Source organism: Oryzias latipes, chromosome 6, assembly GCF_002234675.1.
Source record: "Oryzias latipes chromosome 6, ASM223467v1".
NCBI lineage: Eukaryota > Metazoa > Chordata > Actinopteri > Beloniformes > Adrianichthyidae > Oryzias > Oryzias latipes.
The window spans coordinates 20,615,785-20,639,809 of record NC_019864.2 but is presented as its reverse complement, the minus strand read 5'-3'; the positions used below and the strand labels follow the sequence as shown (position 1 = coordinate 20,639,809).

Below are 24,025 nucleotides of genomic sequence, written 5' to 3'. Positions count from 1 at the left end.
CCATCATTTAAAAAAAACACATTTATTATGAAAAAAAAGCAACATGAAGCAAGGATATGAAAACAACAACCACAAAGCTAGAAAGCTTTGAGAGAGAGAACTTTTAAATTATTCCTTAACAAAATTCCGTTTTTGTCCTAGCAAACCACAGCTTGTTTGTGTTAAACTTTGTCACAAAAATTGGCGAAACGTTACGGGTTCCGTAAGATAATGGCAACTATTTAGAACTATTTTTTAGTCAATCTCATTTATTTAAATGTTAAGCCAGTTTAGTTCATCTTTTGGAGACCGGGGGGGGGCAATTTTACTTCATCTGTGTTGAAGTAACTTGATTGAAAGTAACTTAGAAATCGTGCAATCCGAATTAATAAAACTGTTTATTTTTGTCAAACTTTATACACAATCTATCTCGTTTAATGGTGGTCGTTCTTGTCCATTCCTGCTTTGATATTGTGTTGCAGACCCTGCTAGATCGGCTAGTAAGTCACGTGGGTTTTTGCTGCTTCTATTTGTTTCATTGTGTCCATCATTTGTCCATAAGGTAAAAAGAAGTGTTGGCTGATATGAACATCCCATTTACAATAACTCAAAAAGCCTGAAAGCCCAAATTAAAACAAATAATTTTAAGTTCTAAATGATGAATTCAGAAAACTATACTGCGAACCAAAGCCAAAGAAATCTCTTTATTATTTGAGCTACTTTTCTAAAAGGTTTTTTTTTTGTCAAATTGAAATCCTGTGGTATGTCAGCTGCTTTAAAACAGAGTAAGTGTATTCATTCATTCACTTTTTCAAAAGTTTCATTTTTCTAATCAAATCAAGCTTTACTTATAGCACTTTACAACTCGGGTCACCCAAAGTGCTTTTATTGTTTGGCATTATTTATTACGTTTATCTATATTTTTGAGTTTTCTGCTCCAGCTGTCGAATGTCCGGCTTTCAGTTGTCTTTTTTTTATCATTGCCGTTAAACCAAATAGAGGATATTTAATTGGGGAAGAGAAATGAAAAACAACGATTTGGGTTTAGACCGCCTTTATTTAAACGCTGGCTTTTGTCTGAAGTGACTGGCAAATATGTGCCGACCTTTTTAATGAAACATGCCATCAGGTGGCGCAAAGGGATATAACCAATTCTTATATTAAAATCATCAATTCATTTACATGACCAGAGGGAGGGTCGGGGTAGTAATATCGGGGGAAATGGATCCACTCAACAATATTCTTCTGTTTTTCGGGCTGGGAATCTGCTGGTGAAAGGATCGGACGCGCTGACTGGGAGGAAATTTAACTGTTTAATAAGGCAAACGGACAGACGGTGATTCCACTCAGGGTTTCGGTCCCTGGCTGGTCGTTCTGAACGGCGTATTTCAGCTCGACCTGCGGGAAAAAGATGGAATTTGGAGAAAGAAGGAGAAGGAGGAAGTCGCAAAGCTTCAAACTGGTCGCAGATGAAGGTAAGCTGCTGAATGGATGCAGGAGACGCGTGTCTGGCTGGCTGGCTGTGTGTCTGCTGCTGTGCGCGTAAACAAAAGCGGCGGCCACGGCATGTCTGGGTTTGGAGGGTTCAAATCGTCATCCCCAGCTTCTATGTGGATCGTGACAATGAAGGATGTTCTGATCTGTTGCACATCCAGAACAGGAGCGCAGGATGTTCACCTTTTTTAAAGCTGCAGCCTCTCTCGAAAACTACTTCATACAACCTACAGGTGGTGGTTTCTGCATGAGATGGGAAGGGGGGTGGGGGTGTCTGCTTTTGTTGACAGTCATTGCGGCTTTTTTACACAAGTTTACAGCAACAACCTTTTGTTTTACTTGCAGACCATGATTCTTCACTGAATTCCAGCAGCAAGGATGGCAAAACTAAAGATGCAGTTGTGTCTGATGGTATGTGTCAGATTGAGCATTGATTTGTCACTTTACCATTTCTATACCTGCGCCCACACCCATTTTTCCTCAATGCAGTTTGGCTGGAAGATGAAGGTGTTGAGATCAAGAGGCAAATCACAGGAATGATGAGGCTTCTGAGGGACAAGACTGGCCGAGTGTATCAGCGTGTTGTTGCAGATTGTGACGGCACAACAAATGATTCCCAGGATAAGCATCTGAGTTGGATTCACCAGCCTCCATTCCTGTCTGTGGTACCAGATGACCATCAAGGCAACAGCTGGCTGTCAACCGGACACTCAGAGCTTTCTGTGCCATCCCCATCTATACCTGTCCCCAATGGTCCAAACTATGGCCAGTACAGCACTCGCTCCAGATCCCTCAGGATTTTCAACAAAACCAAGGATGTGAGCAAAACCAATGAACAAAATGGTAAAACAATAAACAATCTGTGAAAAATCTATTAAAATTGACATTAAAGTAGGGTTTTTTTTACATTTAGTAAATCAAAGACAGCAATTCAACCATTTTTTTCCAGTCAGAAAGTCCACTTTGCCAATGTTTGCATGGATCGTATCACTCATTAAAGCACCTCTGCATTTCCAGATGTGGCGCAACCTGCAGTCCAAGAAAGCTCGTGCTGTATGTGTAACTGTACAGGCACTCTAGAGGCTATATTGCAGGAATTGCGTGCCATGAGGAGGCTGATGCAGACTCAGAAAGGTCAGAAAATGTGGCCAAATTGCACTGGGATAAACATAAAGAAGGCATAACAGGTTTTTGTCTTTCATTTATTTAGCATCCTTTGGAAAGCATCAACAAGCAACACCAGTATGCCAACCTCGCTTTAGCCTGGGCTCCACTCCGCGCAGTCTTCACAGAAAAAGAAAGTCTTACTACAGGGTGGCGCCTCTTACTGTCTCCAGCAGTAAAAAAGTTGTTCTTTCTCCTGTGGAAAGTTCAGCGCATCAAGCTGCACCACCAGCAGAATCTGCAAAGAGGGAAAAATGTGAGAAACTGGACTCGTCAGTGCTGAACATGCATCCCATTTCCCCTGATATTTCGGCACAGTCACAACAGAATGATTCAGGAATAGTGAGCAAAATTCATAATCCTACCTTAAGCCAACCAAAAGAAACTCAAGCATCAGAGGTAAAACCTTAATTTGTTTCTCTGTAAAGTTTGTTGCAAAATTTCTTAGAAAGTTTAGACTTTGTTTAGTTTGTTGATTTAAGTTTAATGTTTTGCTAAATTTATCAAAAAACAAAAATGTAAAGTAATTGATATAAATTGTTGAACAGAATAAGAAAGTTGCTTTTTTTAGAACTTTTTACAAGACACACAAGATCTAAAATTTCTGTAAAGACTAAACAGACTCCAAGCAAAATGTCATGAGACTGGCTTCTTTCTGAGTTACACCTGGTGTAAACTTTATCTTTATTGAGCCATGTAAAATGACCTTAATGTATTGTTGTACAATGAAGTCTCAACCTTTTTGACTTCAGTTCTTAAACCCAGTTCTGAATTTCAGTTGTTCATTTCTGTTTAATTTTTGGAACGACTAATTGTTTTGTTCTGTATTCCATCACAGAGTGAGGTCCGTCTTGCAGAGGAATACGACGTGTTTATATCTAAAGCTCAGCTAGATTCCATCTTGGTCAACTACACCCGCTCTGGCAGTCTCCTATTTCGCAAACTGGTATGCATTCAGCTAATTTGGAGCCCTCTTTTTTTTGTGTTATTTTTAGTTTCTATTTTTTAAATGACTATTTCCATTTTTTGATCCCAAAATATCTGGCAATTTTCTGTTGAAAGGCTCACTTTGATCATCTTTTGAGCTGTTTAAAAGCATTCTCAATGGTCTTTTAATTATGATTATGCAGTTTTTAGCCTTAATGCAAAATACCTGCGTTGTTTTCGTGGAAATTATTTTTGCAGAGCGGCAGTAGTTCATTAAAAATGTGCTTCTGAGTTGTGGCTGTGAGAAACCCCGCCCCACTTCCCATCTCCGCTGCTCAAAAGCTTGTGGCCCGCCCAGAATGGCAAATATGTTCTACTCCTTATTCATATTTGAATAAAGAAATGCTGAGAATGCAAATTTTTAGCTTAATTTTCTTTTATGTCCGACGTCAGGAGAAAAATCCCACAAGAAACACAATTTTCCTTGGAGTGGATCTTTAACAAAATAGAAGTCAAACAGAATGGTCAGTAAATTTGGTTTTATTGTAGGTCTGCGCCTTCTTTAATGATGTTACTTTGGCTAACTCGTTGCCAAATGGTAAAAGGAAGAGAGGGCTCAACGATAACCGAAAAGGCTTGGACCAGAACATTGTTGGTGCCATTAAAGGTAAGAAAGTGGTGGATCCAAAACCTCTCAGAGGTTTGTCTTCTTCTTTGACTGGTTTCTATGACAAAGTACACTCTGTTTCTAAAGAAACGTTTATCACGTTTTAGTCTTTACAGAGAAATACTGCGCTGAACACAAAATAGAGAAGCTGCCTGGACCTCGGGATTGGGTGCAGATTCTTCAAGACCAGATTAAACTTGCCAGAAGGAGGCTAAAAAGAGGTCTGCTACTATTTTGTATACCTTTCGTTAACGATTTAAATTTAGTATTTATTCCTTTATTGAGCTATGTGCAATTTATTTGGTAAATACTGACTAATTTTTCTCCTAAGTGCTATTTTCATTATCTTCAGATGCAGCAGAAACAGAGGAAAACTGCAATGGACCATCCACAAGTATTAACCTCATTTGAAGTACTCCCATGTATAAAGCAATGAAAGTGACTCACCCTTTCCAGATTGTTTGCTTTGAAATTTTTCACCTTTCCTTTTCACCTCACACCAGTGCATCACCTTGCACCATCTTTCCATCGGCCGCCGTCTGGACACTCAATAGCCTCACCTTTCTTGGCTTCTCGGCCACTAAACACACCGAATGGTGTTGCCAGCTCACTCCTTGGCTCACAGATATTTGTCATGCTGTCATGATGACATTTGACTTTTTCATGCAGCTTACCAAAATGTCAGCTACTAATCTTCAAACCGTGCACGGTTCTCTCGCGGTCACCTTTTACCCATGAAAATGTAAGACTCTAAAGCAGCTCCGGAGCTCAGGCAACTTTGCATGAGTTCTGTCTGTCAAAAGCACGCTGTGACACTTTTCTTTCTTTCACAGGCTGATCATAACAAGACTGTAGATGTGGAACAGACAGCAGTCCATGTGACTGGTTGAGTTACCAACTGTTTAACATCCGCTTTAATGCAGCCATTATTCCTCTAGCAAACAAAATATTGACTCTTTCTTCAGTTGTAAACATCAATGTCCAGTGAATGCAACAGAAAAAACAGAATTAAAAATAAATCAAGAAACCTGTTATGTCTCTATTCTTGTCATATTATCCACTGTACAGCATTTGCGGTCTTTAAAGCTTTTAATAGCCCACTAATTGAACCATGGGGATTTAGGTAATGTGCACTGCAAGATCCAAATTAGTGCCACATTTTACACTGAAAATATTTTTGGCAAACTTTTTTTGTTTCATTTTATGACAGGTTGACAGGATTATCAGTATTTAAATCATCATTTAAATTATACCACATTTTCCTTGTTCTTGTTTTTTATTTTTATTTTATATTATTCTTAGTATTTTTTCCCCCTGTCAGTTGTTATGGTAACGAACAAATTTCCCACGTGTGAGATCAATAAAGTATTTCTGATTCTGATCAGGGTATGCATAAGGGGGTGTTGTTTGTACCATTGATTGAAGGTTTTAGAGGTATCTGATTATAGTCTCCCTTAGTAAAAAGTGGTCTATTTATGTGTAGTACAAGTATACTTAGTCTATACTAAGTGAGGCAGTATACTAGAAGTTTGCTTTTTATATACTATTTACAAACTTTAAACATAAAATGTCCCATTTTAGTCTGAAGAAGTATTCAGGACTCAGGAAACTTTATTGTCATTTTTTCACATGATAAAACGAAATTAAGTTCTCTGGGCCAGCCCTTTAGAGTGAGACACAAATTAATAATATAATATCAATATGATACGGTGTGGTTCCTGTTGAGTATTGCACAGAAAATATGTTACAAATTGCACAGTGGAGCGTAATAATATAATTCTACGCTACATGGACATGGTGTATAGACTTTAAGTATATCAAATATGTTGTTTGTTTGAGTATAACTTACACCTAAATAAATTTGATAAAATGGACTACACATGTACTAAAGGCTTGTGTGCAAGTTGTGTATAAAGCTTATTAATAGGCGGCAACTATCTCCAAATATCCAAAATAAATAAATAATAATAACAATAAAAAAGATTTGTAGCAATTCAACACAATGACAACAACATATTTTTATGAAACAAAGATTCAGACTGTGAACAATTATAGCTGTATTTCTGTGAGGGAAGCCTATTGGTGCAATTATACGACCACAGAATTGATGAAAAACTAACAGATTAATAATTAGTTTATATGGTTATTATTTCTTAATGTAATACAAGTATGTTACATCCAACAAGAAAGACAACCCTCTGAATCGTTTGTAGACAGACAAGTGAAAAAGGAGGGAAACCATTCAATTAAAGGTACACTCCGTTGTATAAAATTTGTTGCCAGACTTTTTAGCTCCTTAAAGGGGATGTGGAAGGCGCCACTGTGAAAGCACAGGACCCTTTGCTACCTGCTTATCTTCCTCTTCAGATCTGAAACAAATATTAATTTAGTATCATGAAAATGGGCCATAAACGATTACAAACAAGAAATGTCATTACAATAACAATTTCAAACATATTTTAAAACGGCCATAATTAACATACACGCAAAACACTGATCAATTTAAATCAGGCTTTCTTTGAGGACATCTAAATTTAGCCCGAATGCATTTGGTGTCGTCCCCGCTCTTGTGTCGGGATCCACCGCTAACCCGAAGCTGGTAAGGATAAACTGCTCATAGCAATTAAAGGGGAAATGTTGCACGAATATGATTACACTTTGGTCTTAGAATTGCATGCAGGCGAATTCTAAACACCCATATTGTACTATATCAATACAGATTTTAAGCAAATGGCACACAGAACGTTTTTCTGTTGATACTAACTCGGATCTTGCACTCATCGCATGGCGAGGGACAGGAAGGGGTTAATTTTTTCCGCCGCCGACATTTTTGTTCGGCGCTCAACACTATAGCAACTTTTTTTAAACTTACATGTGAAGGGGATGGGGCTGTGATTTACAAAGCCGCGTCCCGTTTTAAGCATCAGTGTGAGGACACTGTGTCTTCAGATGCATTCAGGTCGCTCTCTGGATCGGCAGTTGGTCGTTGTTGCAATAAACGAACAGCTTTTGGTCATCGCTGCATGCATGGGTCGGCGTTTGCTAGCATTACATTAGCCTCACGAAAACACTAACTGCCTCTGCTCAAACATAAACAAAAAGCTGCAGCTATCGCTGTCGGTTCACGACCTCAAAAGCTGACAAACATCGTGTTATGTATTATGCAGACCATGTACATTTAGGGTGAAGCTTAGTTTTCCGCCGCTGAAGGGGTTGAATGAATGAGATGATCATCATGATGTTGTGTCTTGAACACTACCTGGAACTCACTCACATCATGAAGCATCTTACTGTACTCAACTATGTTGTAAACATGTAGCGGTGGGCAAACCCAAGCAAAAAAATAAATAATAATGATTTTCGACTTTCATATAGTGGTTAACATTTGCGCACGAGGAGGACAGGTTAGTATTTCAGTGGCAAACAAAAAGTGTCGTAAAATGTTATAACCAAAATACTGTTGAAAGCTGGATTGAAAAATCGATTAATCAAAACTATGAAATGATTTAAGCAACTGTTTGTATTTTTCTAGAGCCAATAGCTCCTTTTCTAATGAATAATTTGACAATAACTTCCCACCAGTGTTCAGTCCAATCTATATAATGAACAAATACTTTTCCAAAACTAAACTAAAATAGTTTTAGGATAGAATTAAAAAAAAAATGTATTTAGTCAGATTAATTCCATAATCTCAAAATGGAATCCTGTTAGTTGCTCTTGTACTGTACTAAATATTTACTGAATTAAATTCTACATTTTGGGTTGCAAAGGTCACTTCCTAAAATCGTTGAAAGCTATCATATTGCCAGTAGGCCTGTCAACTTGTCATACATGACAGATGGACTGGATATATGTTGCAATGATGTCTGCATTTCTATAATGTTCACAATAGTTGGTGATTTGACTAATTGATCTTTCATGTATGACAGTCCTTACATGTCATTGTTTTGGGGGTTTCTTTGTAATTTACATACAATTTCAGACTTGTAAGAAGTGATGTCTGACTTAACTACTAATTGTTAAAACATATAAATATATTTGGCCACAAATTAATTGCTGTAAAAGGAATAAGGGGGAGATTAGGAACTGAAATGACATGACATAAATAGAAGTTCTACTTATTTTATTTAATCTGAAATAACTTACTAGATCTTTATATCAAAGCTTAAAGGCATACAGTAAACATTTCATTTTTTGACTTTTGCTCAAATGATATTCAAAGATCAAATTAACAATAATTGTTGTTTTTGTAATTTTCTTTTTTTTTTTTGAAGGAAAATGACTAAAACCTAAATATGACTGTTTCCTGGTACAAACATATGTTATGACATATGTGTTTACATAATACTAAATCTTTTCAGAAATCGATGAAGAATGCAGTTTGAAGGTTTTTTTTGGGTGAATGTGTTGGCACTACAGTGTGATCCATCAGCTTGTAGTTTCTTGTCTTTTGACCCTCAGTCCTGTCTCTACATACGTGTGTTCACCCTGGTGACTGATGTGGTTTTAGTGGCGAGGAGCCAGAATTTATTCAGACATGTCCGTGAGGGAATCTTTTAACCCCGAAAGCTATGAGCTGGACAAAAACTTCAGGCTTACACGCTTCACCGAGCTCAAAGGCACAGGCTGTAAGGTAATATGTTTACATTATAATCTACTTTGGATAAAAGAAGGATTTAAATAGAAGATATATTGTAATTTGGGTGCATTGTTTTTTTTTAATGACTACAGGTCCCCCAAGATGTGTTACAGAAGTTGCTAGAAAGCTTACAGGAAAACCATTATCAAGAGGATGAACAGTTCCTGGGGGCAGTTATGCCTCGATTAGGTAAAATCTTCTACTCTTAAATTTGATTTAAGACTTTTTCATACTTATTAATAAGTTGTAAAAGAGTATCTTGCTAAATCGGATCCAAAGACATTCATGCTTTAAGGACATTCAGTCAGAAAGTGCACAACTATTGTGTTTGTTGTCTGACAACAACCCCTTTCTCTGTGTTGTAGGCATAGGAATGGACACATGTGTGATTCCTCTCAGACATGGTGGTCTTTCCCTTGTCCAAACAACAGATTACATCTATCCTATTGTAGATGACCCCTACATGATGGTATGGACCTCACCTGTATCTGGAATGATTGACTGGCTACCCTTTGGTTTTGTTGTCTCAAAACGCTCTTGTACTTTCATTTGTCCCTTTTTTATTTTATTTTTTAGGGAAGAATTGCTTGTGCCAATGTTCTAAGTGACCTTTACGCCATGGGAGTAACAGAATGTGATAACATGCTGATGCTTCTGGGAGTCAGCAACAAAATGTCGGAGAAAGTAAGAGACTTCCTGTAGATCATGTTTCTGAGAAACAGAGGTTAACTTTTCTTTTTGGGATGGTGTTTGTTCACCATCTGCTACTAATATTTACTCTTTAACAAGTGTTCATATCTTGTAAATAAACCATTCATAAACAGTTTAATGCTCAGGAACACATAGTCCAATCTGAAGACAGTAAAACAAACAATTTTCTGTGCTAGTGATGTCAGAAATGCAAGCAAAAAACAAACAAACTAAATAAGTTGCAATAATCACACGAAAACGTTAGTATAGAGAAAGTTGACAACATTTTGAAAATGAAACCTGAATTGTGACCCTCATTCATCATAATTGAACATTATTTGTGATTTATGGAACACTGAGAGGTGCTGTCTCAGGAAAAAAGCAAAGCTGATGTAAGCACCTCTAAAGTATGAGCTTGTTATGTTGTTGTTTTTTTAAACCTTGGTGGCCGTTTCAGTATAAAGACTTGGACTTTTTTTATCACGTCATGCTTTTTGTATCAAAAAATCCTCTAAATACACTTTTTTCCTCTGCACTTGTCGGTTGTGTGGCGTCACTAAAGTTTTTCTTCGATTACACCCATCTGACCTGCTGAATGGCTAAAATCTAAGTCTGTACCTCAAAGGTTTTGCGCATTTTTCTGAAAAGCTTGGGCACATATTCTGGCTAAAAGGGTGCTGCAGGTTCTGCTCACCTGCCTTCAGTGAGAGCAGCAACAGCAGTTTGATGTGGGCAGGGCAGAGGACCAAGCCTGCTGTATTCAAGTGATTGGATCATGATCTATTGAGATTTAGCAATACAGTCCTTTCAAGTACAAATAACATATATTATTCTCTGGATCTTTGTTCACAACTCTTTGTGTTTTTAGGAAAGAGACAAAGTCATCCCACTGATCATTCAAGGATTTAAGGACGCGTCAGAGGAGGCGGGCACATCTGTAACAGGAGGTCAAACCGTTCTCAATCCCTGGGTCGTGATGGGAGGAGTAGCAACAACAGTCTGTCAGCCCAACGAGTTTATCATGTAAAAAAAGGCTTTTGCTTCCTAGTGTTGTGTTTTTTCTGGTTAAGGGTAAAACCATAATGGAGACCTGTCCTTTTTTTAGGCCAGATAATGCAGTGCCAGGAGATGTTTTGGTGTTAACCAAACCGCTTGGAACACAAGTGGCTGTCGCGGTGCACCAGTGGTTAGACATTGTACGTGTCCCATTATAATGCTCAGGTAAGAATAATTGTTTCTGAGGTTGTCAATAAAGATTGATAGAATTCTTTTCTCCTAGCCTGAAAAATGGAACAAGATCAAGCTGGTGGTAACCCAGGAAGATGTGGAGTTAGCCTACCATGAAGCCATGATGAACATGGCTCGGCTTAACAGAACAGGTAAAAAAAAAAAAGAAATCAGGGATGTTACATAAATTTGGTTTTCAACCACTACTGGATCAATTGTTCAGGAGTTCCATTTTGAACCACAGCAGCCCCTGCAGTAACAGGACTGCACTGCGGCCCACATATTTTGATTGATTGACTGACTTTTAAGCAATTGATAAAAAACAGAGAAAAAAAAGGCAATACAGATACATAGATATATCAAATCTATTTGAGATATTGATTTATAAACTGATCAGAAATGTTATAAAAGAAAATGATGATATCTACTTGCCATTATAATCGCTACTTACTTTTTATTACTTTTTTGCATTTTCTAAAAGAAGGAAAACCAACATTTTTTGGTTGTTTATAGGTTTAGCTGTTGATTTAACATTTACTAAATATAAAAACTATTAAGTCCCACTCTGATCATCTTTTCAACTATTTTAAAAGCGCTCCTAGTGGTCTTTTAATTATTATTGTGCCATTTTTCATCAAAATCCCCAAAAACCTGTGTTGTTTTCTGAGACATAGTTTCTGCAGGGCAACAATAGTTCATTAGAAATTCACCTCTGAGTGACTATTGGACTATTGAAGCTGAGCAACCCCGCCCCCCTTCCCCTACCTGCTGCAGAGTATAGCAGGAGGCTTGTGACACACCCAGCGTATTTTCTACGTCACAATTTTCTAACAGCATTTTTTTTAACTGCTCCTGAATCCTAACATTTTGATAAAGAAATACTCGGTAAGGCAATTTTAAGACTAATTTTCTTTATAGATGACCTCTCATCAGAAAAAGGCCACAAGTGCAAGTTAAAAACACAAAAAACAATCTTTAGGAGATTTTTTTCAAGGGTTTATTTTATTGTTCTCTGATCACAGTAGGAAAAAAAAAAGCAAACACATTTTCTTTCCCTTCGCAGCTGCTGGCCTTATGCACACCTTCAACGCCCATGCAGCCACCGACATCACAGGCTTTGGCATCCTGGGACACGCTCAGACGTTGGCACGACAACAGCGCAGCGAGGTCTCTTTTGTCATCCACAACCTCCCAGTTCTCGCCAAGATGGCTGCTGTCTCCAAGGCCTGCGGGAACATGTTTGGACTCATGCATGGCACCTGCCCCGAAACATCAGGTGTGTGGTCACCTGGTTCTATCTTTGCACAAGCGGATGTCCTTTTAGTTTAAGCTCCACAGAGTTGGCAGAGAATGATGTTGATTTTAACCACAGACCTGGTTTTTTTTTTTGCCTTTTAGCACGTTTTTATCTGTTTTTATGTAAAGAAATCCCCCCCTTTTTTTTTAATAACATTTTGCTTATGAAAGTTTGACATTTTAGGATGTAGGTTTAATTTGTAGAATACCAGACTCGACATTTTTCCTGCATTAAAAGGGGCTCATAATGTCCTAACAGTTTTTTGTTGCAGCAGAACTCAGAAGTGCTGCTCAACTGATACTATTTTGTCATAGAAAAAACAATTGACCTTTTATAAATCTGGCCTGGAGGACCCATGTCTAGTTTTTAGGAGCACACAGAAAGAACTATTAAAGAACATCATGCTGTATCTTTATTTTTATGTTGAAAAGTAAAGGGAGTCACAATATGTTTTGGGATTGGTTAAAAAGTAATGACAAATGTTTTCTAAAAGAGAAAACTGGAAAGTTATTTAAAAAAATGTTTCCGTGCAGGAGGCTTGCTGATCTGTCTGCCCCGGGAGCAGGCCGCCCGCTTCTGCGCTGAGATTAAATCCCCCAAATACGGAGAGGGACACCAAGCGTGGATCATCGGGATCGTAGAGAAAGGAAACCGCACCGCTCGCATCATTGACAAGCCCCGAATCATAGAAGTGGCGCCGCAAGCGGCCACGCAGAATGTCAACCCGACTCCTGGTGCAACATCCTAATCCCGGCTGGGCTGCATCACAGACCCGAACCCCAAAGCTTGGTTGACGGATTTTAGACCCAACTACAAAATCCTTCTAGTGTTGAAATATATTTACAAAATAGTCAGTACTCAACAAAGACTGGGTTGGGCTGAATCAGCGTGGAAACAGCGCCCCACAGTGGCTCTGGCGCAGGCTACACCCTCAGTGGACCCGGCCTGCAGCGCCCCCATCAGTAATTGGCAGGAACTACATTATGCCAGAATCCATTTGGCCTTTTATGTCTGTTCTGTTTAATTAAGTGTGCTTGACTGACAGGCAGCTTCTGTTTAGAGAACCATGATGAAGACAAAAATCTGATACTGTTGATTCATTTTGAATCTTAGGAGGTCTTTCTTGTTCGTCTCTTAAAGTTGCTTTGGTCAAACAAACACGCAGTGTATACGCGTTTTTGTTTGTCGTCCTCACACTTTGTACAGTTGAAAGCCTAGTTTTAGTTCATTGCTGTAAGTGATGCCTTGAAAGACATAGTGTGACCAGAATGGCTTTTTTTTGGTTTGTCTTTTTATATTATGTTGACATTTTGTATCATCCCCGCGTAAACGAATAAATACTACATTTACAGATGGGTTCTTTTCCCTGTTTTAGAGCTGCAGTGGATCGTCTACATGCAAACTCTCATTTCTAATATGGTCACAGAAATGGAAATCTGTTTTAGGCACAACAGACAAATCCTACACTACCCGCATTCCCAATGTATGAGGCCACAGAATGAAGATGAGATTCATCTTCTTTAAAGGATGTAGCTAATGTTCGGGATAAGCAGTCTGGTTTTATTTGCTGATTTCTAATGTTGCCGCACAACTGTTGAAAATAAAATCCATGAAGCTCCCAGCTTATAAAGGCTAGAGAGATTTTTTTTATCCTCCAGCTGAAAAATCTGTAAATGAGAAATGTCATTTCCATTGCACCTCTTAAAATAAACTTCTCTTATATGACATGACTTATCTGAGTTTTCATTCTGTTTCATTTAGGTATTTCTTAACATTTAAAAAAACAAAACAATCAAAAGATTTTCTTTATTGTGAGCAATAAATCCAGCCTAGAAAGAATGCCATTTTTATGTTACTCAACAAAAATGCAATTTTAGCGAGCTCAGAAGTTTCACATGCAAAACCAACAATGTTCACAGTTTAGACCTTTTAGCTGAATCCACATTCATTTTATATACAGTATAAGAAAATACAAGACAAAATTGAAACAAGTTTCCAAAGCATTAGATAAAATGTGTCTAAAATACAACAAATTTCAAATAAATTAGCGTTACAGTAACGTTTCCTTTTGCGTGGCTGTTTTGGAAATCACCTGACTCTGCAGAGCAGCAGGAGAATGTCAAGTGCAACACATCACTGGCAACTGTTGGTGGCTTTGACCTTTCCTCCCAGCGTGTCAGATGTGCTTTTTCCCATTTTGCAGCTGCAAACAATCTGGTGTCTTCTTGTCGTGTTCAAGCGTAAAAAGCGTTTGGATATCGATCATGGCTCTCTGAATGTTCTGGCCGAACCTGTAAGAGTCCTGTAGGTCACAAAGAGAAGAAAAAACTTAGAAGTAGTTTTGACTTTTAACTTGCAGAATGTTTGTATTCTCACAGTGTTCGGGCTGGAGAACTTGCTGGAGATGTGGAATGTGATGAGGTTTTCCCCAACAATGATATAAGACACACCGTAGCCGTCATCTGCCACCTAGGAAGGCATGAGAGATGTTAGAAACTGCTGTCTTATTTTTGACATATTCACCACAGAGATGAATCAACTCACTGGGCCAAATCCACCACCAGCACCCACATATTTAGGAAACTTGTTGATGTCAACCAAGTTGAGCTGTTGCTGAGGAGTCTGGCTGGTGGACAACCTCCACGGCTCTGACAGGACCTGGCAGACAATCGAGGACATGAGTAGAAACAGCATACGTTTATCATCAAGAGAATGAAAAAAAAGAGAAAGAATTACTATGCTAACCTTGTTAAGAAAAGGAGAGTCAGCACCGAGGTATTTGGACACTATGTAAAGGCAGAAGAGATGACGATCGATTCCAGAGCCAGTCATTGCCAGGCGATACATGTTTTGATGCTTTTCTGCTGCTTTTTGGAATAAAGAAAGTCTTTGGGCGTTCTGATTGAGGACACAGCAGACAAACAGTTTGGATTATTCAACCCCCCCTTTCTCAAACAAACTTTGTTTAACGGCATGAAAAAAAGCATCATGACCTGTCAGCCTAACCACTACTAGAAAATTAGAGAGTTCGGAGTCCAGGGCACTGAGATATGGCACATCTCAGCATTAGTGACCAAGTCACAGCTCAGTTTGACCTCTAACAGTGTCACTGTGTTGCCATATCAAGAGCAGGATGCACTCACCTTTTCACTCCACGAGTGAAACCACGATGTGCTTAGAACGGACGTCATATTTTGTTGTTTTGTGCTCTGATGTATGTCATGGCTTTTGGTTTGTGTGTTCTGCTTACCGTTGCACTGACATCCTCCATAGCTCTGACAAAAGCAACAGCCTCAGAGGTGCAGGAACGGACCGTCTCCGTCCGTCCGTCTCTGAACATACGAGTCATGGAAGACTCGTACGTCAGGCAGAACACACCTTGATCCTGCATGCATGACGTTTTCGTGAGGTTTGGAAAAACACAAGAAACAATGTCTAAATAAAAATGTCAGTGTCTGAGTGCAGACCAACCCTGAACTGTGCCAGCTGCAGAGCCAGCTGAATGAAGGCGTCAGGGCTTGTTCTGCACTTCTTAATCAAGCCTTTTCCAAACTCGGTGAACAAATGGCCATGGAAGTCCACATCATCAGCTATCTTTTTGGCTGAAAGGTATGATGCTTCAATGACATCTTGGCACTAAATGAGGCACAAACAGAAATAACAAAGTCAAGGTAAATCCCTCAGATCTAATAAAACAGAAGTTGTTGGAAATCTTGCGGTTACCTCCTTTGAAATCTGCCATTGCAGTCGAGTAGGGAAAGGCAGGCCCCGGTTTGCATCCCCTTTGCAATGACCCTCCTCTGAGTAGCACAAGTGGAAGCAGTCTGTTGCAAGAACATACTGGAAAACAGACAGGAAATCATTAATAGAAAAATTCACAAACATTCTATTTATGCTTTAAAAATGTATGTTAAGACATGTCTAGACCTCCCACATGTGTCCTACTATTGGTGCATCAGCCCAAGAATGCTCCACATTCACACCCATTTTTCCGTTCGGATACGAAATCAGGGTGAAGGACTTGTCAAACCACCTGAGACAAAAGACAGAACAGTGATTCTCAGAAAAATATTTGATAAGGCAGTAACCTTAGGCTGAGCCTTGACATCTTTTCTCACCTGTCATAGCATTTCCCATGCAGCAGGGACTTGGCATAACTATCTAGTGAGTTTTTCTTCACACCATCATAACCCTGTGACTCATCGTCCAGTGTCAAGAAGAAAGCAGCGGATTCAATGGCATCCAGAGATGTTTTGTTCACTCCATGACTGAAATGTTTGATTCTAGCCTGGGCCCATGGAACTCTAGAGATTGGGAAAAAAGAATCTGGGCTTAATCGTTGGTTTTTTGCATGTGTCCTGCACCTGTGTGTGCTTGAACGTGCCTGTTCCCTGCTGTCAGAGCAGCTAGTTTCAGTTCCCCTGGTTGGGGTTCTGTTGTGTCATTTAGGATTCTTTGAAACTGCATTTCCAATTCACTGGGTAAGAGATGGCGCCCCCCCGTGTACAGCCACACTTGAAAGAAGCGCCCTTTGTGATAGACGATCAGATGTTTTCGGTCCGACAAGTGCTGCACAACATCTGCAAACAATGAACAGGAAAATAAAAGAAAGGTTTATAGCAACAAAGATGACGAGTAACATCCCGGATGGGACTAGCAATAGCACCAAATCAGTCAACAGAACACAAAGGCTTGGCTGATCTCAGGTTGTTTAAATTCCAAATCAAAAATCCTTAACCACAGCCATTTAATTTAATAAATGTAGGTGCTTTATCCAACAATCGAGTTGTTTTTAATAACATTAACTTTATATGAGGTCATATTTGACTAGACCCTGTCATTCAAGAATCAAACCATTTTGACCTGTACAGAAAACACACATGTTCACAGTGCAATTCTGCACTAACCCCTGCTTTCATGACTTAAATGTTGAGGCATTACCATCAAGGTCCCATTTAACCACCAACACTGAGGCACTACACAGAAGTGAGGGTTTTGATTGGTGTGTGCGTGTGTTTCACATCTGATTTATTTCTGTGCAAGTTGGCTGTGACTTCTCTTGGATGTCCTGCCCCCCTACGTTCACCTTGAGACACACAGCTGCCCAGAACTCCACTTTTTAAGGCGACGTCTTTTCTGTTTTCAGTACAGAAGGTGATGCATTTGTTATTAAATCTTTTGAACTTCTCTGGATCTGTTTTGAGTCCTTCCTTCTCCTGGGTTTTCTATTTCCAGCCAGCCGCTCCTAACACCATCAGGATAACACAAAAGCTCCTTCTTTACATTTAATGCTCTTAAAACTGTTAGACTTCCACTGTGTTCAAATGGTAATATTAGTTTTATATTAAAGCTTGAAAATATATTTGAATAAGAGGATTTCTATTAGAAACAATTTTTGTGCATTATTGGTTAATTTTTATTTGATAATTTTTGGAATATTTGTTAAATGCTTACTTAGCATGTCTCTGACAGTTAAGATAAGTCTGTGCATCATGTTTTAGTTCATGTTGACTCAAAGAGGGACTCACCTGTCTCAATTCCAGGGATGCGGGTGGTGTTAAACATCCTCTCCATCTGAGTGGAACACATGGGAACTGTGCCTAAAGCCCTGAGCTTACAGGAAAACAGCAAAGGAATGATCACAGATGAATTCTGGGTGGGATAGTTTCCTAAAAAGAAGCCTTTAGGGATATTAGATTACCGGAGCATGCTCTCCCCGCTCCAGTTTGCGCCTGTACTGCAGCATAGCATGGACAATGTTCCCAGCTCGTGCAGCCTGTCGGTGTGTTGGAGTTATATACAGGAGATCCTTCATAAAAATAAAAAATAACAGTCAGATCACCTGAAACAGGCAGCGGAACACAATCCATAAGATAAACAACTCTTTCATTATTTGTGCACAGTCAGAGTAAAAATGTAAGGTTTTAACGGAGAGCTTGTATCTATTGATAAAAAAGGATGTTTTTATTTCTTAAATGTTAAAATATATTCCTTTATTCCTCTGGTAATAAGTTGACATAGTTGTAGTTAAACTCACCATGATGTAATTGCTATGGATAATTCATCTAAATCAACCTGTATAGATCACATTTACACTAACGTTCCTGATTTATGCTCCCAGGCAGTTTCTATTGGAGTAGGGTGTTCTGATCATAATTTGATAGCCATTACAAAGCAAACAAAAATGCCTAAATCCGGTGGAAGAATCATGTATCGCAGATCCTATAAACATTTTAATCCCAATCTATTTATTGATGATATCAAAAGTTCGAATTGGTCTACAGTTGTGCAGGAAATTGATGTAAATGCTTCTTTGAACATTTTTATGGCAACGTTTGGAAAGATTGTTGAGAAACATGCTCCACTTCGTAAAAGAACGGTAAAAAGTAATAGTGCTCCATGGTTAGATGAGGAATTATTATCACTCATGAAGCGGAGAGACAACGCAAAAAAGGTGGCTTCCAACTCTAAACATGTAGAGGATTATACAAACTATCGCATATTAAGGAATAAAGTTGCAAAATTAAACTTTTTGAAAAAAAAAGAATATTTTGGACAAAAAATTTGTGGTTCCATGAATGACAGTAAAAGATTGTGGAAAGTGTTACAAGAACTGATGTGCAAAAAAACAAAGACTTTTAATTTGAATATGGAAATTGGTGGCATTAGTGTCAGTAAACCATTTGATATTGCCAATCATTTGAATGACTTTTTTATTAACAAAGTTGAAAAGCTGAGATCCTCTATGGTAGCGCAGGATATAAGCTCTCCTTGTCAAAATATTCAATTGATAATGGAAAATAAAGCTTGTTCCTTGGTGTTCGACACTGTTAGTGAGAATAATGTTCAAGATTTGCTTCTCTCATTACCTGACGATAAAACACCAGGTATTGATTACATTGATGGTAGAATCCTTAAAATAGTTGCAAATGTTTTGGACAAACCAATATGTCATATTTTTAATAGAGCACTGATCAGTGGTGTGTTTCCTGACCAATGGAAACAATCAAAAATTATACCTCTAATTAAGGATGAAAAGTCAGAGTTTACTGCTTCAAACTGCAGACCAGTTCATGTTCTCCCTGTTTTGAGTAAAATTTTTGAAAGGTTGATATTTAATCAAATGCTACATTACTTTATCTCAAATGATCTGTTTACTAGTGCACAGCATGCCTACAGACCAGGTCATTCAACCAATACGGCATTAGTACATATGGTAGACCACTGGTTAACACATTTGGATGATAAAAAATATGTGGGTGCGGTACTTTTAGATTTCACAGCTGCTTTTGATGTAATCGACCATGATATTCTGTTGGCAAAGCTCAAATGTTATGGATTTTCACAATTGGCTCTTTCACTGATAAGAAATTATCTTAATGGCAGAACACAGAAAGTCCTCTTCAATGGCAGCTTGTCTGAAACAAAGTTTATGTCATGTGGGGTTCCACAAGGTAGTTGTTTGGGTCCACTTTTATTTTCAGTGTTTGTAAATGATATGTCCCAGGAGATTAGAAATGCAGAAGTGGTATTATATGCAGATGATGCAACTTTATTCTGTGCATCTACTACTGTGCCAGAGCTCAATACAGCCCTACAGAATCAACTTAATTTAGTCACCAATTGGGTTAAGTTGAATAAATTGGTTCTTAATACATCTAAAACAAAATGCATCGTTTTCGGTACAAAATATTTATTGAATGCACCATGTTACCTGAATTTGAGGATTGACAATAGTTTAGTTGAACAAGTGACTAAAACCAAGCTTCTGGGCATCAAATTAGATGATCAGCTCTCTTGGACAGATCAGATTAATCACATAGTATCCAAGATGGGCAGAGGAATCGCCCTGGCTCGGAGGTGTGCGCAATATTGTCCACCTTCAGTCATGAGGACAGTTGTACAGTCTTTGGTTTTGTCACATCTGGAGTATTGCCCAGTCATTTGGTCTAGTGCGACACAGGGGCATCTAAAAAAATTACAACTTGCCCAAAATCGAGCTGCCAGGGTGGCTCTTGGTTGCTCTTTTTGGACCAATGTGAACGAGATGCATACCATTTTAGGTTGGTTGATGGTAAAAGACAAAGTACAACTCAGTATTCAATGCTTAATGCACAATGTCATTTTTAAAAAATGTCCACAATATTTGGTAAACAAAGTTTTATACAGTGGGCACCAATATCAAACTCGTCAGGTCAGCTCTGGTGATTTGATTGTTCCTTTTTCAAGATCTAACTATATGAGAAGAACAGTGCTGTTTAGATCTTCTGTTGCATGGAATCAAGTGTCTGTAAGGACAAGGCTTATTAGTAACAAATATCATTTCAAAAAGATTTTAAAACTAAGATACATGGACCACTTACAATAACTAACAATTTGAATGATATGCTATGTATTATTGTTGAGGTTATGTTGCTATGTGTTTTGATATGCTGGTATAAAAATGAAATTGTTTTAACTTATTTTAACATGTGAAGCTTTTAAGGTAAATATGATGAATTAGTCACTGTATTTTCTGAAATCAGTTTTGGTTTTTGTGAAATTGGTAAAATGTATGTATTTTTTGTGTATGGACCCCAGGAAGACTAGCGACCACTTTGTGGAAGCTAATGGGGCTCCAAATAAATAAACAAATAAACAAATAAACAAACTCACCATGATGTAAAAATTACTGTTGACCATGATTGGGCCCCTGCCTCTGAGATATATGAACTCCTCCCACCAGTCGCTCACCTTGACAAGTAAACAAAATCCAATGAAATTGTTTTTCCAACAAGTATGCAACATTTAACTTTGTGGGGTATCCTCTCTATATTCAGTTAACTCCAAATGTTACTCACATAATTTGTTGCCCACCAGGATTTAAGAATCAGGTATCGCTGCAGCTGACTGGCTTTGCTTTCTTTGAAGTCATTGGCCAAAGTTTCCATTTGGCTGTACTGCTCTTTGTCCAGCAGGGGGCGCACTGACTCAAGATACTGTGGATAAAAGTATGTTCTCAGATTTAATGATAAAAGAGCTCTGTAAGGAGGAATAAGGACACTAACACAAATCCAGAATGAACTCCAGGAAAACTAGTTTAGGTTGGTGCTATAGAGACTTTAACAGAGCTGTCTGCAGGTTGCTGATGGTCTAATCAATGCATTAAGACTTTTACATTCATGAAAGCTGTGTCCATGTCACACACTGTATTTTACACATGAAGCGGTCATTTTGTTCAACCAAAGGTCAATATTTGCATACCCTCCGAATGGTATCATCCACGCGGGGCACAGGAAGCCTCGGTAACGAAGCTTGGAAACTGTAAAGCAGGGGCCTTCGTCCAGAAAACATCTTTACCAGGTACTGTTGACAAACAACCACAAAAATAAATAGCAATTGTTCCTTTATGTCTTATATATAGGACCTGAAATCTATAAATACAGCAGAATCACAGCCAAGCAATTTCAATTGGATGAATAACTTCAGGAAAACATGTTGGAGCACATGACAGGAACACATACCAGCCACAGTTTGGTTGATGAACTCATTTTTCCATGGGACTCAAATATCCATCCGTGGTAGGACAGCAGAGCTTTGAGAGTGTAGCGTAGCAGGTAGATGAGGAACAGCCACAGGCCGGTGCCAAACAGGATGGCGCTCAGCACTGCTCTGGTCTGCGCTGACATGTAGCCTCTGTTTAGACAACAGCAATCTGACAGAATTAGTTCAAACGGGAAAATAAATTGATGCATAAGCTTGATTTTGAGTTGCTGAGTTTGTAGGTAGTCTCTGGAAGATTGAGTGAACTCTTCAGAAACAAGTATGAATCGTGAGCGACCAGGGAAGCTGTGAGTTACTAACCTGTGCGGCAGGTTCTCCTTGATGGCGTCAATCATACCCAGAGATAGGTCAGTGTTAGTGTACAAGGAACTCATCATGGCGATCACAACTATCAGCCAACTGGATGGACTGGCAGGGTAAACTCCAGTCAGAACACTGTTCTGTGAACGAAAACTATCATGTTAAAACTTGAAACAAGAGTTCTCAGTGAACTAACAGCTTAAACCATGACACAGCATTTTAAGAGCTTCTGTAAATAATGTCTAAATACATGTTTTCACAGAGAGGTAAATTGGATTTGGTACCTTAAACTGAATAGCTTTTTTCTTCCACACGGTCAATCCTGACAGGTAGATGTTTTTAATGACCTCTTGACTCAGTTTAAGCTCCACGCCATCCGGGCGCACAGTGAACTGAAAGCCCACGGCCTGATGAGCCTCCGCCATTTCTGCAAGTACACGGCATGGACACAAGCACGCAACAGGTTTTTGGATGATCATGAAATGTCAATACAACACTATAGAACAAAAGTGAATTTGGTGCCAAACACCATTCAACTTTTATGATAACTAAAGTTAGAATATAAAATACATTTCAAGATCATCATTTCATGAGCTCTTTAATCAACACGGTTGATAGTTTGGTGCAAAATCTAATTCTTAAAAACTATTTTCAAAAATGTTCTGTTAAAATTTTGATACATTTCAAGTTTAGACATAATAAATTATATATATAAGGTTTAGTGATTACATTACATATGTTATTGTAATTCTTTTCATAAAAACATAGTTCAGAAAAGGTCATCAGTCACATTCGTAGTCATTTATTTATAAAACATGCTGTCTCTCTATTTAACCTAGATGGATGCTCCATTGTAAGTGTCTACTCGTGTATTATTTGCTCACACTAGAAAAAGCTAAAGACTACAAAATAGGATTTACAGGTGAGCATTTAAAAAAGACACAAGAAAAAGATGAAAAGAGTTGTCTCAATAATTCCAATGACCTAAAATCTTCAATAAGCGTACTTCCGTGTAGGGGTTGAGTGACAGCCTTAATTTTTCCATGTCACAAGACTCGACGGTCACCAACTGGGACAAAGTTCAACGACCAGATATAGTGGTAGCCGGCTGAGCATGTGCACTGATCTCAGAAGGGCATGAAAATATAAACATAGACCTGCAGCAACTCAGGAAGAGAAAAGCTCCTGATGTTTCAGAACACTGAGTACAGCAGTTCAGCAGGTGCTGAATTGAAGGGTTTTCTGGCAATTTTTTGGCTTTTACTGTAAATCCTCACAATGTCAGTGAATTTAAAAAATACAGGAAACAAATAAACCATTTCAATATTCACAACTTAATATTAACTTTACTCTAAATTGTTTGTTACTTTAAACATTTTGGCAAAGGAACCATCAATAACAGAAATATACATCCAGGTAGGACTAATAAGAAGAGTACTTACTTAACTTTTGTCTGTGGTAACAAACTTAAAGGAAGGCTGGGACTTTGGTCTGTATGAGAAAAAGTTAAATTCCTCTGTTCTGACACCTGTGCCCTTCAGGAAGCCTTCCTCAGGTAGATAGTGTGGCCTCAGTCGCCTTGGTTTTCTAACCCCCACCCCTTCCTCAAAACTGCTCTCACTCTCCCCTGTTGCTCTCTCATAGCGTACCATTGCTTTGTAACCAGACACCACACACACACACCCACACACGCACACACACACACACACACACAACCACACTCATGGCTTGTCCTCTGGTGCTGACGTCTCTGCCATATTCCAGAGTCTGTTGCTGCACTGTGTCAAGATGAAACTAAGCGCCGTGTGACATTTCACCCACTAAAATCACCGGCACCCTCCCCAGTCCATACCGGCCATTTAGCATGTATAGATGGGTAAATATTGAAACAACAAACATGCATTTTGTGACGAATATCATAATAATATTCAAGCAATATATCAGTGTTCATATTCCCTTAAGCATATCAAACATTTTGCTGACCCAATCTGATTGGACAGAGAGCACTGAGGACTGGTATTTGGACACAAACAGAAGCTGGATCAAATGCAATAAATAAAGGAATAAACAAACAAACAAACAAATAAATAAATAAATA

General features: G+C 38.6%; 3 protein-coding genes across 7 annotated transcripts; 2 read left to right on the top strand and 1 right to left on the bottom strand.

Moving 5' to 3' along the window:
- The first annotated feature begins 1,115 nt into the window (after positions 1 to 1,115).
- bend7 (BEN domain containing 7) lies at positions 1,116 to 5,258 on the top strand. Of its 3 annotated transcripts, none has more exons than XM_020703687.2 (10): positions 1,116 to 1,454; positions 1,819 to 1,884; positions 1,963 to 2,316; positions 2,491 to 2,607; positions 2,684 to 3,036; positions 3,476 to 3,583; positions 4,114 to 4,231; positions 4,339 to 4,452; positions 4,584 to 4,625; positions 5,065 to 5,258. In XM_020703687.2, exons 1-10 carry the CDS (start codon positions 1,391 to 1,393, stop codon positions 5,067 to 5,069), a joined length of 1,341 nt encoding a protein of 446 aa, XP_020559346.1. In that variant the 5' UTR covers positions 1,116 to 1,390; the 3' UTR covers positions 5,070 to 5,258. The 3 variants fall into 3 exon arrangements, 2 of the variants coding, with proteins under 2 accessions (XP_020559346.1, XP_011474541.1); XR_002290327.2 differs by having other exon boundaries at positions 1,118 to 1,454; positions 4,584 to 4,973; XM_011476239.3 differs by having other exon boundaries at positions 1,118 to 1,454; positions 4,584 to 5,258.
- Positions 5,259 to 6,734: 1,476 nt separating this feature from the next.
- Positions 6,735 to 13,814, top strand: sephs1 (selenophosphate synthetase 1). 2 transcript variants are annotated; one of them, XM_004069690.4, is made up of 10 exons: positions 6,735 to 6,830; positions 8,742 to 8,864; positions 8,963 to 9,059; positions 9,236 to 9,339; positions 9,447 to 9,554; positions 10,429 to 10,583; positions 10,666 to 10,756; positions 10,840 to 10,939; positions 11,851 to 12,063; positions 12,618 to 13,814. In XM_004069690.4, exons 2-10 carry the CDS (start codon positions 8,769 to 8,771, stop codon positions 12,830 to 12,832), a joined length of 1,179 nt encoding a protein of 392 aa, XP_004069738.1. In that variant the 5' UTR covers positions 6,735 to 6,830; positions 8,742 to 8,768; the 3' UTR covers positions 12,833 to 13,814. The 2 variants fall into 2 exon arrangements, with proteins under 2 accessions (XP_004069738.1, XP_011474539.1); XM_011476237.3 differs by having other exon boundaries at positions 6,762 to 6,830; positions 8,693 to 8,864.
- A 62-nt stretch (positions 13,815 to 13,876) lies between these two features.
- On the bottom strand, positions 13,877 to 23,534 carry LOC101160160 (carnitine O-palmitoyltransferase 1, liver isoform). 2 transcript variants are annotated; one of them, XM_004069689.4, is made up of 19 exons: positions 23,370 to 23,531; positions 22,212 to 22,354; positions 21,928 to 22,067; positions 21,588 to 21,759; positions 21,328 to 21,429; positions 20,925 to 21,062; positions 20,740 to 20,817; positions 17,786 to 17,893; positions 17,613 to 17,697; positions 16,469 to 16,664; positions 16,203 to 16,388; positions 16,012 to 16,117; positions 15,808 to 15,924; positions 15,556 to 15,720; positions 15,335 to 15,469; positions 14,830 to 14,982; positions 14,629 to 14,742; positions 14,461 to 14,553; positions 13,877 to 14,386 (listed from the first exon to the last, which is right to left on the bottom strand). In XM_004069689.4, the coding sequence occupies exons 2-19, from the start codon at positions 22,350 to 22,352 to the stop codon at positions 14,261 to 14,263; spliced, it is 2,355 nt and encodes a 784-aa protein (XP_004069737.1). In that variant the 5' UTR covers positions 22,353 to 22,354; positions 23,370 to 23,531; the 3' UTR covers positions 13,877 to 14,260. The 2 variants fall into 2 exon arrangements, 1 of the variants encoding a protein (XP_004069737.1); XR_002290322.2 differs by lacking the exons at positions 13,877 to 14,386; positions 14,461 to 14,553 and having other exon boundaries at positions 14,830 to 14,948; positions 23,370 to 23,534.
- Positions 23,535 to 24,025: the final 491 nt, after the last annotated feature.